The sequence below is a fragment of the Globicephala melas genome, chromosome 6, assembly GCF_963455315.2.
Source record: "Globicephala melas chromosome 6, mGloMel1.2, whole genome shotgun sequence".
Taxonomy (NCBI): domain Eukaryota; kingdom Metazoa; phylum Chordata; class Mammalia; order Artiodactyla; family Delphinidae; genus Globicephala; species Globicephala melas.
The window spans coordinates 56,333,493-56,352,442 of NC_083319.1; the positions used below are offsets into that span (position 1 = coordinate 56,333,493).

Genomic DNA, 18,950 nt, shown 5'->3' on the forward strand with positions numbered 1-18,950 from the left:
AGAATACTTAAAAACACTGAACACAAAGAACTGAGGAATTTGACTTTGTACTCTCTGGCCAAGATCCCAGAAATCCACATGACCTTCCAAACTGGAGGCAAAGGAAAAGGAATTTGACTTTTTGATTATATAATCCATTAATTTAGTCAAATTTCTAGTAAAAATGGGGCATTATTTTTTTTAAAAGTAAACTAGACCTTAAATAATATAAGAAGCTAACTAGATTCCTCACTCATTCAACAAATACATATTGAATATCTACTATGTGCCAGTTGCTAGGGTGACAATGATGAAGATGACTGACAAGGTCTCTCTCTTCTAAAAAATGACAGGCATTAAATAATTGCATACAGATCATTTTATTACAGTTGTGAAGGAGTACTATGCATTTCTCACACTATGACCTCAATCTCTGAGTGACTGCAATAGCATGATGCTGGCTGGGGTAAGGAGCGGGAGTTATGTAATATGTAATGAGAACCTGAAATGAAACATTAAGTTAAAGGGAACATCTGGGAAGACCTTGAGGTCTTGAACTTTCTAGGAACTAAAAGAAAGCTAGAGTACAGAAAGCAAGGGGGAGAGTCAATTGAAATGAAGCTGGAGAGGTAAGCAGGAACAGACTGAAGAGCCTTTTAGGCTCTAAAAGCCTAAACGGGGAGCAGGGACTTTAAGGTTCACCAGATCACACAGAGCTTTGAAAGTCATATTAGGATTCTGATTTAGGAGTCAGAAAAGAATTAGTGGTTAATAAGTGAGGGGCCTTCACTGGGAATAAAGTGTGTCATAAGTAATTCGGTAAATTCGTTTCTGGAAGTGGTGTAGAGAATTGTTTTCAGACAAAAGATGAATAGTTTTAGGTTGTTTTGTTTTAAAAAGTTGAGTAGGTAAATACATTCATTTATTGTGCACCGTGTATGTACAATGCAATGTACTTCAAACATCACCCACTTCCCCCTGAAATCCAAGGTTTCTAAACTGACAAGGAAAGGGGGAAGGTGACTACAGAGTGAAGCATAGACATGATCAGCAAAGGTACTGTCTTAGAGTATAAATCTAGGCTTTTGAGAGCCTTTAGCAACTTTCCAGGAATACCCTCACTGCCCTCTTCAACTAATAAATTTCAATGTAGTTTCAAAAGAAGTCTTTAGGCCTACTCTTCAACCCTAGACTACAACTCCATGTGATCAGGTTTAATAGTATCATTATAAATGGGATGTGGATGAGTTTACAATCAGTATCCCAAAAAAGATAATGGATATAAACATCAAGTAAGTATAAAATCTACCTTTTATTTAAAATGAGGCAAATTCTGAAATACCATAAAGTTGAACCCCAAGAATAAGCTGGTCCATATAAACATTGCTTTACAATGGAATTTAAGTAACTGCTCTGTAATTGAAAAATACACACAAAAAGAGAGTACTTATAAATAATTGAAAGTGTTCACATTCATTTGTCATTCTAAACAAACAAAAAAAATTCACGTTTTTAAATATCATTTTGGAAAATCAGTCAACTATGAACCAACCCCTCAATGTAAATATAAATGTATCGGGGGAAACTAGGTGAAGGGTACCCCAAGCCTCTCTGTACTATCATTGCAACTTCCTGTAAATCTAAAATTATTTAAAAATAAAAAGTTAAAAAAACATATTTGGGATGTATAAACACAGACCAAACACACTGGCCTTTAAGATTACTTATTTTGATCAATGTAGAATCTGGTGGTGGATTAAGTGAAAAAAGTTAAAACAATGAAATCTAGAGTGAAATTTTAAAGCAGAAGTAATGTAAAGTTATGCAGAAATGATTTTAAGCATTAGGTTCAAATACTGGCTATACCACCAACTAGCTGAGTGACCTAGGGCACATCATTTAAGCTCTCAAGAGTACTGTGAAAGTCAAATGAGATATGTGGAAGTAAAGTTTATAAATTCTAAAGTCTTGTACAAATGCTATTATTAATTCAAATTTCCTAGCCTAAATTCCTTTTTGTAAAGATCTGTCCTCATCTTCTATCATGTAGTCTTTCAATAGAACAAGAATGCACTTTAAAAATGGTATTCAAACAAGGAAATACAGCAACTCAGTTTATTACATGCAGATTCTTCTGCATTGATGCTAACAGTTCACTGGTCCAAAATTACTAAAATACTTAAAAAACTATACATTATGTAAACAAAACATAAATAAGACAGCATAGTTCTTTGTACATATAGTTTAGTAGAGGTTGTTAAGGATTTAGGAATATGTACAATTTTACACAATGGACTGCATTTTCACAATGCATAAATATATATATATATTTTTTCTTACAGAAACAAAAATAAGATTCCACTAAAGACACAGAATACCATATTGTAGAGTCACGCCGCAACAGTCCAAATTCAAGAAGAAACATGTCAATGCAAGTGTGCAAAAGCCTAGCTTACTCCAAACTAGTCAAATTTGACTTTGTTCAATTCATGTTATATAGACAGGTAAGTCCTGTCTATTTTAAACAAATAACCTTTGAAAACATACTCATATCAATGAGTGAAATGGAACAGATTTTTCCCTCCCCAAGAAAAACAAAGCCTTGTTGCAAGCTAATGAAAAGATACATTAAAACACACACACACACAAACTATGTATGTTTTCAACAGTATAATAAAGTTAAAATTTTTATGGGAGTCAAAACAATGCCCCATTATTTAAAAACTGGCTCGTTTAGTCTAAATTCAAGATGCAGCTGTGTCAGGCTTCTCTAAGCCAGATGACTGAAAAGCAGGGAAGACAGAGGCAGGATTTCGACTGGCAGATACAACAATTTGAGAGAGTGATGAAGAGAGTGAAGAAACCTTAGATGATGGAGTATTTATGGTATTCAAAATGGCTCCTTCTGGGCTGACCAACAATTTTTTGACTGATGTATCCAAATGAAATACTGAAGTGCTACTCGGCAGTGAAGGATTACTAGAGCAAATGGCAGAAACCAAAGATGTCTTAGCCAAAAGAGTAGCTGGAGGAGACTTAATTACTGAAGTCAATGACACTGTTGGTGCAGGAGGTGGTACAGAAACTTCAGCAGCTGGGTTTATGATCTGTGGTGCTGCATGTACTCTGGGTAGAGAACTTGCATTCCCAAGAGAGTTTACAATTTTTGTAGAGCTTCTTAGAGAATGTTTCACAGGTTGCCCACTTAAAGAATTATTTGATGCTAGCGTGATCTTCTGGGCCAGGTTATCTACCGGTGCAGGCTGAATGCCTTGGCCACTGTTAAGAACTAAGGGAGGTCCGTATTTTGGATTAGTGGATATAAGGAGAACATGGCTGCCAGCTCCAAGACCTTGTGGTGGAACAATAAAGCGGGTTCCGTTAATCATGATTTGTGTGCCAGGTGCCAAAGGCGTACTGGTATTGATGACTATTTTTTGCTGAATACAAGGCTCACTGAACTGGCCCCCTGCCACACTAGTTACATTTGATGGTGCTGCACCAGTGTGAACGGCAGTGCCAGCTGGAGCAGAACTGTAACTGGGGGTTGATTTTACGAAAGCAGGGGACAGTTGCTGGTTTGGCAGAGAAGCAAAATTGGAAATGTTAATTATTTTACCTGGATTCGGTGAAAGGGATGGAAATTCAGTTTGAGGTTTATTTGTGTTTATACTTGTTGGCACTGTAGTTGAAACCCCTGGTGACTGAAACTGGACGCAAGTCCGAGATTGTCTTTTAGAAAGAGATACAGAACGTGTGGCTCCTGGTACTGTTGTGGCTTGTGGAACTGTGTTGATTATTTTAGGGGATACAGTCACAGATGTAGGCAAGGCAACTGTAACAGGGATTTGCAAAGCTGATGTCAGACATTTAGGAGACACTGTTGGTTGTGTATTTGAAATCAGAACAGATGATGCAAGATGTCCTGTTTTCACAGTTGATATAGCCACAGTGTTTCCGAGATTTGACGTGCAAAGTCTATTTGACAAAATAGGCATAATTCTTGAAGAGGTATCATTTCCACTGACTAAAACAGGAGGTCGTGTCCCAACTGAGGCAGAGGTTGAGGTCACTGAAAGAGAACCCAAAGATACATTTGCTCCTGTTACTGAAAACATGTTTACTGTTCTTGAAGCAGAAACCACTGATTCATTAACAGGAGTAATATTTTGACTCACAAAATTTGAGCTTACTGGAATTGAATTACCAATTGTTGACAGCGGCAAAACATAGCCCTTGGTACTTTTTTCTTCTCCTTTTGGGGTTACATTTTGCAATAGGTTAATTGATGGTATAGCTGGCACACTGCCTGAAGTATTTACAATTGCTTGGCCTATGTTTAGCCCAATTTTCACATCTTTTATCTGAGACACAGTTGGTGACGAATTTATTTTTATTGGTGCTCCCACTGTAGATGGAATTAGTACTATCTGGGGCTGCTCTGGAGCCTTAACATATGTTTTACTCAAGGGAGGAGGAAGAGTTTGTTTTAATGGTTCTGCCACAATAGTTGGGGTTGAAGTGCCACTGGGAATTGCAGCATTAATAAAAACTAATTTCTGGGCAGAAACACCTGCAGATGTTGGTGCAGGTGCCACATTAATTGCAGTTCCACTGCCAGAAGAAAGAATAGATGGAGCTGACACCAGCATAAGTTTCTGAACTGGAGTCCCACTGACCATATCTTCATTTGTTGCTGCTGTTGCTTCTGATCTTGTAACAGGGTAACTTTTTGTGACATAATCTACTTGTTGCTGTTTAGCTGGTGTATGAATAACATTTGCACTGGTTTGTCCAAAATTTCCTGTTGATATGCTAATTACGCTTACTGAACTATTTGCTGTTGATGGTAGGAGAGTGCTAGAAGAAACAGAAGACTTTAAGGGAGAGGAGGGCATGTGTGAAGTTTTATCTATCATGTGCCCCAAATTACTACTGCAGGAAGGTTGGCTTAATGTAAATTTAAGATTTTTCCCCGTGGATGGATTAAAGCCAGCTGGAATGGAAACAGAAGTAGGTGCTTGGCCAAAAGGTGGGAGACTAGATGTAGCAGTTGTTCCAGCTACTGGCGAAAAAGCAGAGGATGATGAAGTTGCTGATTTGGGCACTAGAAATGCCTGAAGCTGAGGAGCAAAAGTAAAAACTGAACTTGAAGATAAACTATTGGATGAATTTTGATCTGGATTGGTCTGTACTTTTACAACTCCAGTGTTCCCACCTCGTGTCCTAACAAGAATTGACTGTGAATCTCTTATGCATACAGTTTTCAGTTCTTGCTTTGCTTCAGAAGAATCAGCAGTTTGTTGTGCAAAACAGTTGAGGGAACTACCGGGATTTGTAGATCCATTTAGTGTTGTTGCTGATAACTGAGGCTGAACTGTTGAGGAAATGGTGGGTGAAGCAATGGGCTGGGGGAATGCGGCTGCTGAAACTGCATTCTTGACTTTTCCTGCCTCACTCTGGCTAGTCTTAACTGGTGGTGTTAATAAATTACTTATGGAGGTTACAGGTGTCAAAGGCTGTGGTCTAGCATTACTCACATTTGACAAAGGTGTAACTGTCTTGTTGAAAGCTGTATTAGGTAGTTGGGTAGAAACAGTTCCTGTTGGGTTGACAAGAACTGATGCTAAAGAAGAGTTTACATTTGCTGTCTGTGGGAAAGATGAACCACGTCGTTCTGTACCTTTTTGTTGAAGTGGTGGTATTTCTTTTGCAACTGCTTTCCCTTCCTTGTGCTGAATTACAAAATTCTTAGGCAGAATGAGAACCTGCTGCATGATTTTTTCTCCTGTTTTAGGATCCAGCATAGGTTGCATCTGAATCTTTACAGAGCTGTTATGAAGATCTATGGGCAACCACTGGCCACAGGGCATTTTGTACACCATCTGTAAAGGACCTTTTGTACTGGTGTGGCAGGTCAATGCTGGCTTTATGGGGCTTGCTTCTGGAGGAGATATAACTGGCTTTTCCACAGCAGGAGCACTTCTACCTGTGGAAGGGGGCAGTTGATTTGTTAAGGTCACTTTGTTCCCAATATTCTTTGCAAGCAAGGCCTGAATAGGTTTGGTCCCTTTCTGGAGAGTAGACACTGGTGTTGAATCCAATGAGGCAAATGACTCTGGAAACAGTGGCTCTGTATGCTTTGATTCATTCAAACAGTCAATTTGCATATCACCTTCTACAGTCTCAACTGTTGTCTCATTTGTGCTTAACTTTGTTTTCTTCCTTGGGGAAAGCTCTTTTGTGCTATCATCCAGATAATTAGTTTGTTTGGACTGCCGTTTAAGTGTTTTAGGCAGTGTCTTAGGTACATCTTTAGAAGGCAATTCTTTTTTCAGCAACTTGCTTCTGGCCATAGGTAAATCTATTTCTGACAATTTCATATCATCTGAAAATTATAAAACAAGCATTTTGTTTATATAAAACAGCAACTGAATAGCAATGGTAAGACCAATTATAAAAAAGAAAGTCAATCTTTGAACAAGCAATTTATTAAGAAACCTGTAGGGCGATTCAAAAGTCTCAGTACCACTGATGGAAATTAAGGTAAGGTGAGCTTTAACATGGTAATCCTGACATTGTAACCATTCCCAAGAACAACGTATTATTAATAAGGAAATTATTTTTGATCAAATTCTGCTGCCAATACAAGTGTAAAAGGAAAGTTTACATCTTTTAAAGAGATACTCAAGCCAGCAATTAGGACTTAGGATTTAGATTTGGAAAGGAATCTAGTCTAGTGCTCTCCTTCTAGATAGGGAAACCTTCGTATCAAAGAGAGATGGTTCTCCATATTTTCTATTTTTAGAGAGAGACTCTACGGAATTAAAAATGTCCAGCTTTTTCTGGTGTTTAATTATTCCTACAGTAAAAAATTTATGTTCATATCTGATCAAACTGGGTTGATGAGAAGTTACTCTTTTTCAATTCACCAGACATGGAAAACAATAGGTTAATACATTTCTAACCAAAAATTTTTATACCTCTTAGATAACTAAAGAAAGTTATTTAACTAGATTTATAGAATAAAATAATCTGATAAGTTGAAATGAATTACAGATCATCTAATCCAGCCTCCTTATAAGAATGAGGTGTCCACTCTGGTCTTATTAGGCCATCAACCTTGATCATTCCTCATAAAAAAAAAAAAATCTTCACAATTATCAGGGACTTGACAAGTTCCATTTAAAGCAAACATCAGAAATAGTGCTTCAAAATTAATAATAATAAAAAGAAGAGGCTAAACCTATTTCAAAGGGATGCATATCAGTGATGTGTGGTCTGTAATGAGCAATAACATGCCTACAGTTTGGAGTCGGGCACTGACTCCAGAAACTCCTAGAACAGTAATAATGACTCCAAAGAACCTTTAATAAGACATTAGTACACCTTCAAACATAACAGATTTTCCCAATCAATGAACTTCATTAACCAGATTATCCTTTATCTCCACAAAAGATACTAAAATTTCTCTTTGTGCTTTTAGTGTTGTTTTAAAGAAAGTTTTAATGCCTACCTGAATCAAAATGATCCTTCTCCAGGATATCTAGAGGTTCTGTGGTGTCTATAGACTTGCTACTGAGTTCTACTTTCGGAGATTCTTTTCCAGGATCTCCTTCACCTTCTTCAGCAGTCCACAGTTCTCCAGTAAATTTATCGTGATCAGGCTGTCTTCTGAAATCATCATAGTCTTTTTTTAGGCGACTCCTGAAGAAAAATATTCGACACAACAAACAATACATACGTATTGAACTCTTGGAAGCTAAAGTACCTTCTAACATTTTAAGCTATATTTTAGTATTTTCAATTAAGTCACTAAACCTATGTTTTAACCAAGTGTGTCTAAGATGCCAATGACTATTGTTCAAGAAGACAAAACACAGGGTGTAGGCATAAGAAACTTAAAAAAATATATGTGCAATTTCAGAATAAAGTGTTCGTACATATACCTATTTGTCTTTCTAAAGGCTGCTGTTAGACCTATTAAATGCGAAAAAGGTAATTTTTTTTCTAGCTGCACTGATAGAAATAGATTTGAGATAGTCTTAAAACTGCTGATTATAATATAGTTTAAAAGGTCATTTAAAAGAGTTAATCAAAAAGTTCTAATAAACAGTGTGTATTATTTTTGACTGTTATACAAAGAGTGACAAACAAAAACAATCCATCATTTAATCCTGAACCTTTGGGTCTCACTAGAAATTATTTTTTTAAATTAAGCATAGGGAAACAAAGCTGAAAAGTGATCTTTCAGAGATCCTTTTCACATAAAAACATAATACCTATGTTTCTATAACACTAAGAGAGATAGAAACATTTCCAAATGATTACATGATATTTTAGAGATCCTTTACTATTCATTTGCTTTCAACTGAGTTTCTCTATTTTACTTTTACCCTTTGTTTATTTTTATTTTTTAAAAAAAAATCTGAACATACATTCTCCAATTTACTTCTGCTACAAATTCCTATCTGTGTGGGACTTCCCTGGCGGTCCAGTGGTTAGGACTTCGCCTTCCAATGCAGGGGGTGTGGGTTCGATCCCTGGTCAGGGAGCTAGGATCCCACATGCCTCGTGGCCAAAAGGTCAAAACATAAAACAGAAGCAATGTTGTAACAAATTCAATAAAGACTTTGAAAATGGTCCACATCAAAAAAAAAAAATTCCTATGTGTGCATATTGGAGTTTAAATCTCACCTCTGTCACTCAACAGTTGTAAGACTTTGGGCAAGTTCCTTAAACTTTCTAAGCTTCAGTTTACTTATTTGTATAATGAGGATAATAATAGCACTTACTTCGTAGTTTGTGTGGCACACAAATATTCAACAAATGTTAGTTAATAATTACTCTCAATTTATCTTTCAATTATTGCTGAAGGTTTTTTTTTTTTTTTGCTTAAGGGTTTTATAGAGCAGATGAGGGCTGTAAGATACTAGAGTGGGTTATCAAAGGATAACTGTAAAATTAATTTCATTTTAGTAATATCTATATGGGGGTAGTATAAAGTTCCTCCCTTCTCAGTCTTCTTCTCAACTCAGCTAATGACTTTGCTCCTTATTTCAGGGAAAATGGAAGCAATCAGACAAGAACTCTCATATGCTCACACCCCATCTGCAACTTAAGACCTTCATCTGTACTCATATTCTCCATCTTCCTGTCTAAGCTAACCCTTCCAACTTATGCATCTTCTCTCACCTAGTCAAGAATCTCACTCAACCAAACATCCCTTCCATTGTCTGAGTTCATTTTTGCCTCTCTATTCAATCATTTCTACCAGTATACAAACATGTTATTTCTCCCATTAATAAAAACAAATGACCCAACTTGACTCCAACTTGTCCTTCCAGGTACTGCCCTATTTCTCTGCTCTACTTTTATAGAAAAACTCCAGTTCCTCACCCCTAATTCTCTTGAACACACTCCTTAGACTTTTACCCACATCTCTATCAACACAGCTCCTCAAGGTCATCAATGATATTGCCAAATTTAACAATGAATTCTCGTCCTCATCTTCCTCAATCCATCATGAGCAGCCTCCTTTTTAAAACATCTTCTTTACCTGGTTTCTAAGACACCACTCTTGGTTATGCTCCTGCCTTGCTGAATACTCCTTTTCAGTCATTTCTGCTGAGTCCTGCCATCTCCATCACCTCTAACTGTTGGAATGTCCCAGGGTTCAGTCTCTCTTATCTATGCTCATATACTAGGTGATTTCTACCATCTCACAGCTTAAATATAATCTATATCCTGACAACCCCCAAATTTATACCTCCAGCCTGGCTTACTCCCTTTAACTGGGACTAATATGCTAAACTGCCTACTCAGTAACTCCAATTAGACATCTGAAAGGCATATCAAACTTAACATGTTGAAATCCAAACTCCTGAATCCGCCCCCTCCCCAAAACTACTTCTTTGTTTCCCCTATCTCAGCTAATGGCAATTGCATTATTCCAGTTGTTTAGATAAAAAATACTAGGCACCATCTTTTTCTCCTCATTTTTTCTGACACTCCATATGCAAGCCTTAAGGAAATTCCACCAGTCCTACTTTCAAGATCTATCCAGAATCCAAGCACTCCCTGCCGTCTGCATTGCTACTATCATGGTCCAAGCCACTATCATTTTTTGCCTGGACCACTACTATAGTGTAACTGACTTCCCTGCCTTTATCATCATCCCACACTACACTATCTCAACAGAACAGGCAGAGGGAGTGCTTTAAAACATAAGTCAGATCATGTACTTCCTCTGTTTAAAGCTCTTCAATGGCTTCTCATCTCAGAGTAAAAGCCAAAATCCTTAAACACGTAGGCTACCTTTCCCTATACTTCTCTGACTCTTGACTCTTACCACTTTCCTCCTCACTCACTCGGCTCTGGTTATTCTTGCCCCTTTGCATTTCCTATAAATGTCAATCATGCTTTTAACCTTAGGGCTTCTACATCTTCTTTTCTCTTAGATATCCACTTGGCTCTCTCCCCTATTTCCTTCAGGTCTCTTTTCAAACATCAACTCATCAGGGAAGCGTTCTCCAACACCCTGGTAAATGACCAATCATTATTATCCCATCCAAACTAAGCATTTATTCCCCTTAACCTGCTTCATTTTTCTTCCCAGCACTTATCACCATCTGACATTTGAGTTTGTCTGTCTGAATAGATTTATAACTAGTAAGGAAATTGAATCAATAATCAAAAAAATCTCTAAACATTTCTCCAAAGATATATAAATTGCCATAAGCACATGAAAAAACACTCAATCTCACTAATCATTAGGGAAATGCAAATCCAAACTACAATGATATACCACCTCATATTCATTAGGATGGCAATTAAAAAAAATACAATAGCAAATGGTGAGGATGTGGAGAAGCTGGAACTCTTGTAACTGTTGGTGGGAATGTAACATTATACGGTCACTGTAGAAAACAGTATAGTAGTTCCTCAAAAAATTAAAAATAGAATTATCATATTCCTCTTCTAGGTATACACCCCAAAATTTGAAAGCAGGGTCTTGGATATTTGTACACCCATGTTCATAGCAGCATTATTCATAATAGCTAAAACATGAAAAGCCTCCCAAATGCCCATTACAGATGAATGGATAAGCACAATGTGGTATATGCATAAAATGCAATATTATTCAGCCTTTAAAAGGAAGTAACTTCTGACATATGCTGCAATATGGATGAACCCTGTGAACATTATGCTAAGTGAAATAAAGCCAGTCACAAAAAGACAAATATTTTGTACTATATGAGGTACTTAGTCAAAATCATAGATACAGAAAGTAGAATGGTGGTTGCCACGGGATGGGGGGAAGGGGGGAATAGGGAGTTATCGTTTAACAGGTATAGCGTTTCAGTTTCACAAGATGAAGTTCTGGAGATGGATGGGGTAACAGTGACACAACATCATGAATGTATTTAATATTACTGAGCAGTACACTTAAAACTAGTGAAGATGGTAAATTTTATTTGTGCATTTTACCACAATGAAAAAAAAAACTGGGGGAGAAAAAAACCACACAGTATAGAGTTTTGTTTAATCAATAGTACTTTGTCGGGCTTCCCTGGTGGTGCAGTGGTTGAGAGTCTGCCTGCCGATGCAGGGGACACGGGTTCATGCCCCGGTCGGGGAAGATCCCACATGCCACGGAGCAGCTGGGCCCGTGAGCCATGGCCGCTGAGCCTGCGCGTCTGGAGCCTGTGCTCCGCAATGGGAGAGGCCACAACAGTGAGAGGCCCGTGTACCGCAAAAAAAAAAAAAAAAAAAAAAAAGGTAATAGTACTTTGTCAGGGCTTAGGAGGTACCTTGTACACAGTAGGTACTCAAAACTATCTGAATTACAAATCAGTGGAAAACTATACTAAATGATACCAGGATACCTTCCATAATCATAAAGTAAGAGCCTTAAAAAAGATAATAAAGCTTGATTTACCTGTTCCTTTGAAAAGCTTTCATTAACTTTGGTTCCCATGGCAGCAATTCATTTAAAAGACGTATCAATGTACTATGCAATTCTTTTACAGCTTGCCTCCGATGATACCATTTGCCCTAAAAAACACAATTTTAAAAGTAAATTCCTTAGACTGAATCCAAAAGTAAACGCCAAGACTTATTTTCTGAGTAAAATACAAAACAAAATGCCAATACCCATCAAATAAGTACATATCTCTTCTTCAGAAGGTTGCAGCAAGGAGGAAAATATCCTATAATAAATCTTCTTCGATATACTTTAAAGATTCTCAATTCTACAGGAGAAATCTAAAACCCATTTAATTAAACCAAGAGATAAAAATTTTTTTTTAAGTTTTTAATTGGGTCAATTATAAACACTTTTATAAATCACTAAAACACATGTAAAGATACAAACATTTATATAACTATGTAAATGACATTGCTCACTTCTGTAAAGTTTCTGTAATTTTTCCAAAACAGTGGGGGAAAGAAGAGAGAAAGCCTGAATTGTTATCCTATTCAAAAGCCATCCTAACAAACTTCCTTAGGAAATTTTACAATTATTTTATTTAAAAATGTTTCCAGCACAGAAAAGTAAACAACTGGTCACCATTTTCAGTACTATCATGCTATACTAACGGTTAATTTCTGACATGCCCTCCATTTGCTAAGTATTATCCTAAGTATTTCATTCATACTTGGAGAGAAAGAGACAGAGAGAGAGACAGACAGAGAAGGAGGGAGGAAGGGAGGGAGAGAGAGATCGAGTGAACATGAGAGTTCACGTATACTAGCAGTTATAAAAGCCCTCTAAAGTGTGTGCATTTTTAGTCTTACTTAACAAATGATGAAACTAAGGCTCAGAGAGATTAAATGACTTGTTTAAGGTTCTCTGACTTGAACCCAGATCTGCCTGTTGGTGAAGTCCAAGTTCTTTAGAACTAATTACATCACTGCCTCTTAAAAACTGTATTACATAAATTCAATCTGACACAGGTTATAAAACCTCTAGTAAAGATACATTTCATCAGCACCCATAAAATTATTTGAATACCATAGGGACAGTAAGATTACAGAAGGTATAACTTTAGGTAGCCAACCTCCCCTTCTCCACAATGTTAGTGAACACCAGCTATCCACATCACCACCACCACCATCACTATAGTCCCTTACTGTTATATAACCAAGTTGTATTTCTTTTTTACTTGGTAACAGCTTTGAGATATAATTTACATACCATATAGTCCACTCATTTTATTTCTTTTATAACAAAAGGCACACAACTATATATGTTACAGATCATATTTAACCTGCATAAAATTAGATTTCACCCCACAGGAACTCTGAGTCAATTTGCATATAGGTAAAACATTAAGGCAGAAAAATAACCACTCCCTAGAGCAAAGCATATTCTAAAATCTGTGCATAAATTCCCCAACTTCACATATATCTAAAACTTTTCCTTTTGTCATGCAAATTTTAGACACATACAAAACTAAGTGATCAATAACAGTGCATTTCCTACTCCTGAAAATTTTGTGCTTTAAACCAACACAACGTTTATGCACATAAAAATAAACATTTCTAACTGAGGTTTTTATACTTCAGAAGGGAAACTGTTCATTAGAAGAGTAGGAAAAGGTGAGATTATATGTGCATGTGCTCATAATGAATGTGGAACCTAGGCTCACTGACTAATTTTTGTGTCTTCTCAGTGGCATAACAAATTATAGTATTGTGAAAAAATTTCAAGAAAAGTAACTTTTATTTCATATAATATACTAACCTGAAGAGACTTTCCATCTTGTCAAAAGCATTCTAAAAGGACCCAACTAACAATGAGTTATACCTCAAAAGTTTATTTTTCTAAGAAATGTTATGAGATAGTATAAAGTGCATATTCTAACCCATGAAAACAAAACTATTAGATTATAAATAATAAAACTGAGCAAGAAATAACTTCCATCTATGGAAAGCTATTTGAGGAAGATGAAAAGGCAGGTAACAGCTACCCTAAATCCTTTTCAGAATGAGGTAAGATTTTGTTTCAATAAAAAATAGAAAATAGTAGATGGAGATTTTTCCCTTTAACAAGGCATATCAACAACATTATTTTTTTCTACATATAAACTTCTATTTGGCTCAAAAATGAAATGGTGACAGTGGAAATAAACTTTTCCTAAGCTAAAGAGAGCAGAAAGAGGTAAGGAATGAAGGTGGGGAGAGTATTCTCTTCATGGTATAACTGACTGGAAAAGCATTAAAGGATTAGGGGGCGCCAGGCATGCTGAATTCCTTATTAACTGGGAGATATATGGGGAAGAATTACAGATGCAGACTTAACCTGGGCAGTACGGTGGCTGTGTGGATTAGTGTGGTGGTGATGGGGTAGGGATTACAGAACTGTCAGTGTTATGGGACTTTTAGGACTAGGTAGATGAAGCACGGGAAGGGGAGACTGTGTAACTGGATACTACTTAAAGCCATTTATCAACTCTGTTTGTGTCTCTACTAAATTACAACATTAATTTTTATAGGAAAGAGTTTTAAAAATATTAGGAAAATTTTACCTTTTGATTTTATTTTGGTTACTAAATTTTACTTAATCCAATGCCCAGAAAATATACTACTGAACAGGAGGGGTCATATAAATCAATCAGAGAATAGAGTCCTAACTTCCATATAACTCTGTTTTACCCACTGACCTGTTTGTAAATGTCTAAGGCCTTCAACTTTATGTATGTTTTTTGGCCTTCTTCCCCTTCTTTATACTGCATATTCTCAACTTGGGGTAGTGATGGTATGGTATCTCATTTATATTTGAAAATGCCTATCTAATCATTCTGTATTTGAAAAACAAACAAAAATTTATTATTTTCATAACACAAATTATATAAAGTAAAGGCTGATAAAATGTTTTGACTAGAAGATACATATAAAGGATACGATGACCTCAACAAAGGGCATCCCTGTACCTGCCATGGGGTATGTGTGTCATCTATCAAAAGGGGGCATAGGTTTAAAAAAGTTCAGAATCACTGCTCCAGGACTGGTGTTTGAGGTAGTAAGGTACTTTAATTACTTGACAGTAAAAGAGAAACTCATACTGGTTCTCTCATTTATTATTTCTTTGGTCAATACAATCCAAATGGAAAGAAAATAATACGTCCCTTTCTACCTAGTGCTGGTCTCAGAGTGTCACAGTATACAATGGAACTAATGTAGAGAAGTTATGAATTTTTAAATGAAGTTAGTCAAATGGTAATAATTTGCCTTAACTTGGATCTAATATAAAAATCTATTTAAAATCAAACAAAATATTTCCTGAACTTTAAATCAGATCATTAGCAATAGCTTTCCTGACTGATCAACTTTATTTATATACACAGATAAAGGAAAAACTATCATGTTTCTTCTAGGATGAAATTATTAAAGCTAAAAGGGAACTCAGAGGACATAATTTTACAGAAGGAAAGTGTCTAAAGTAAACAGAGAATTACTTGTAGGTGGAAGAAGACTTTAGAATTCTAGATCTCCCGAATGCTAAAATCCACTTTCCTTCCACTACACAATGCCATCTCTCATGGGCTACACACAGACAATTCCTAAAGAAGAAAGAGACTGTACTGTGTAAGTTCCTATATTTACATGTAGGTATCTCTGTAATGCAAACATTAAAATCTCTAAAATTTACTTTGTTTCATTTGTTTAATTACAGTAGTACTTAAAACTATGGTGACCTTAAGTTTAAAAGTGAATTAAAAAAACAAGGAAAACAGCAAGTTCCCCATCTTCAAACACATAAGAGAGAATACGGATATAATGAAAATCAGAAAGGCTCTTACAGTTTTTATCTGCACTGATCAATACAGAATCAAAGAAAGTAGATAGAAAGATTAAGTAAATGGTTATTTATAGAACAGTGTTCTAATTGTTTCTCTAATAAAAAATACATTTAATACGCTTTACATATATAAATTTAGTGCTGACTTTTCTTTATAAACAGGTATGTGAATATGGGGATAAATGAACATTTTTTAGTATTAGAATTCTCACAATTTTTAGTATTAGAATTCTCACTATTTTCACAGACAAAAATTTTTTTCTAAAATAATCCCAATGTGTTATGTGAACTTAATAATTCAAACATTTACTGAAGGTCACTTTGAAGAGAGTAATGTATTTTTCTTTTATAAATTTACTATGAAATGTAACATAAAATAAAGTATGAATTCAAACATACACCACGGAACCAAAGGTATACAATATGGTCTAAATTTGAGGCTTACCTTTCAATACTTTCTCAGCCAATGTCCACAGCAGCTGCAGATTGCCAGCTCCCTTTCCATGAGATGCCCCACTGTCAAACACTAAGGTTTTATAACCTCATAGGGATTACTACAATAAGGAGCTTGTCTATGGCCACGAGGTAAGCCCTTTATTATATTATGCAGTTTTATAAGTTTTTGAATGTGATAGGTTAATAACCTAAGGAACCATAAGAGAAAAGAAACTTCTAAAAAACTTACAAAACTACACAATATTGTAAAATGAAAAGCTGAGTCTATGTGTGTGAAATGAGTGGGGAGGGAAACTTACCTTACAACTAAAGAAAAACTCCATTCTGCTGCAGTAATCGGGTATGACAGCACCAGCATAGTGCTGGCTGGGGTGCTGCAAGGAGAGGGAGTTGGCAATCTACTGATGCTGGGGACACTGAACATCTAGAAGGAAGAAAAGAGGAAAACAAATAAATTCCAGGTTTATTAAATGTCTCATTACCATGGATCTTTTGCACATTTTAATAAGTTCAGATGCTTTGAATATTAAACTTAGGTGAAAGTAGTTTGTTTACACAAATCATTCTGTTACTTATATAGATTTTCTTATAACATTATATCTAAACAAAATAGGTATCAACAGTTATTTGAAGAAAAGATTAACATCACATATAAATATACAAAGAATTCTTTTTTAAATTGAAAGGGTATTATTGTGAAGATGATAAAAAAGATAATTTTTATGTACAAAATATAATATATATGAAAAAGGCATCAATGCTCTTTTGCTACATGCTTTTACTTACAAATATGTTGTTACAGCACAGAAACAGGGATCATATGACAAAATATTTTTTGTTATAGGCTTGGTTCTTGTCACAGACATAAATCACATGGTGGAAAGGGATTAGATAATAATACATCATGCTTTTCAAATAAAATTCAAATAACTTTTAGAAAAGCCAAATCGATTTGTCTGCAAAGATGTCTCATTTAAAATCACTAGCAATATCCAAAGGTAGGTTACAAATAATTTAAATGCAAATGTATAAAAACACAGCACAAATCAAATTAACTATACTTAAGCATGTTAATAATCTAATTATTTGGCATTCTCCTTAGTCTAAGTAATATTAAGTGAAAAGGTAGTAAGTATTTACTTTTTTTTTCTTACTGCTCACCTAAAGAAATTACTACTATATAAGTATATTCCTGCATATTCACAGTTTTGGGGGTAAAACACTGCATTCACCTTGTTGGTATACAGTCCCTTGAAAAAGTACTAGTTAGACAGTATAGTGAAATGTTTGCATATTAATATGGAAAAAGTTAAAGAGTATTTTCACACTGCCAGAGGTTCTAATATGAACTATCCTATCATATACTAGTATTTTCTCTTTAGGTACTCTCACCCATTTTCTCTTAAGACTAATTCAATAGAAAAGGAAAGCATTTGTACTTTATTCTAAAGATATCCTACATTGCACAGCATGTACAACATTTCCATTATATTTCTAAATTAGCATTTCTAATGCTAATTAGAACTATAGTTCTAACTATAATTTCCATTATATTTCTAAATTAGCATTTAACTAGAAAGCATGAAGACAAACAACTGCAAACAACTGCATATCACTACAAGTGATAATATTGGAAGTTTCAGGGTCATTTGACTTTGTAGAGAGGATGGACAGATCACATTCCCAGTGAGATAGTTACTATTACTGGGGAAGAAAATCTAACAATATGTATGTAACTGATGGTATGTAACCATTTTCATTCACAAAGAAGAAAAAATCCTGAACTAGAAATTAACTATTGGGTAAGTATCTGAATTTGATTCTTTTTAGTAAATAGGTGGTAACAAAGAAGTTAATAAAATTTTATCAAATCTATACCTGATATCAGAAAGGTGGGTTCTCAAGCAATTCACTGCAAAATCTAAATCACTAAGTAATGTTACATATGGTATCATCAGAGCATAAAAAGGTCCATGTAAGTGAAATTAAGACTGGGAGTATCTTAAAAGCAGAGTCAGTATCCTACTTATTTTTACTTTCTCAGGCTCCATCACAATGCATAGCAGAGAGCAGGCCCACAATAAGTATTCAAACTATAGAAGTAAATTTCTTAGCTTACAGAGATTTTCTACTTAGCTGCAAAAGATTTTAAAAAATTGATAGAAACGTTCCTAAAATATGTCTTCCAGATTTTCTGAGTATACAATGAATATAATTTAACTCTTGATGACTCGGATCATCATTTTGAACAAGTTATTGTTTCATATTTTAAGGCAGTGACTGCAGGGTTTACAGGGCTATAACCTATGTTCCTATATTAAGTGGTTATTGATTACTAATAGTTTTGGACTCCTAAAATCTGCTTTTGTAGGTTTTTTTCTCAATTGTCTATTAGCATTTCATGCTACTGCCACTAAATCTGCCTTAAATGGCCTTGTCCTAATTAAAAGCACCTGCTACAACTAGTTAGCATCATATCTTCATTAAAAGAAACTAGTTCCATGCAAGGATTTTTTTCTACTTTAAAGTGCTAGAGATCCAGATGTGGACTCTGGGCCTTCTATTTAGATTCCTTTTTATTCTCTGGTAGATTTGGGATTAATTTTCCTTCCATTTTTACCTTTTTTTTTTTTTTTTTTGCGGTACGCGGGCCTCTCACTGTTGTGGCCTCTCCCGCTGCGGAGCACAGGCTCCAGACGCGCAGGCTCAG

The 18,950-nt window shown here is 35.5% G+C and overlaps 1 protein-coding gene across 5 annotated transcripts in view; it reads right to left on the bottom strand.

Moving 5' to 3' along the window:
- Nucleotides 1-748: 748 nt before the first annotated feature.
- Nucleotides 749-18,950, bottom strand: part of BRD10 (bromodomain containing 10) — a 104,735-nt gene continuing 86,533 nt past the window's right edge. For 3 of the 5 annotated variants that reach the window (XM_030877145.3, XM_030877144.3, XM_060300913.2), the window contains 3 exons: nt 11,921-12,036; nt 7,496-7,686; nt 751-6,367 (listed from right to left, as the gene is read on the bottom strand). In XM_030877145.3, the coding sequence (XP_030733005.1) occupies nt 2,724-6,367; nt 7,496-7,686; nt 11,921-12,036 (3,951 nt within the window). In that variant the 3' untranslated portion in view covers nt 751-2,723. Of the gene's footprint in view, nt 6,368-7,495; nt 7,687-11,920; nt 12,037-18,950 lie in introns of all 5 variants that reach the window. The other 2 variants (XM_030877146.3, XM_060300912.2) reach the window with 2 other exon arrangements.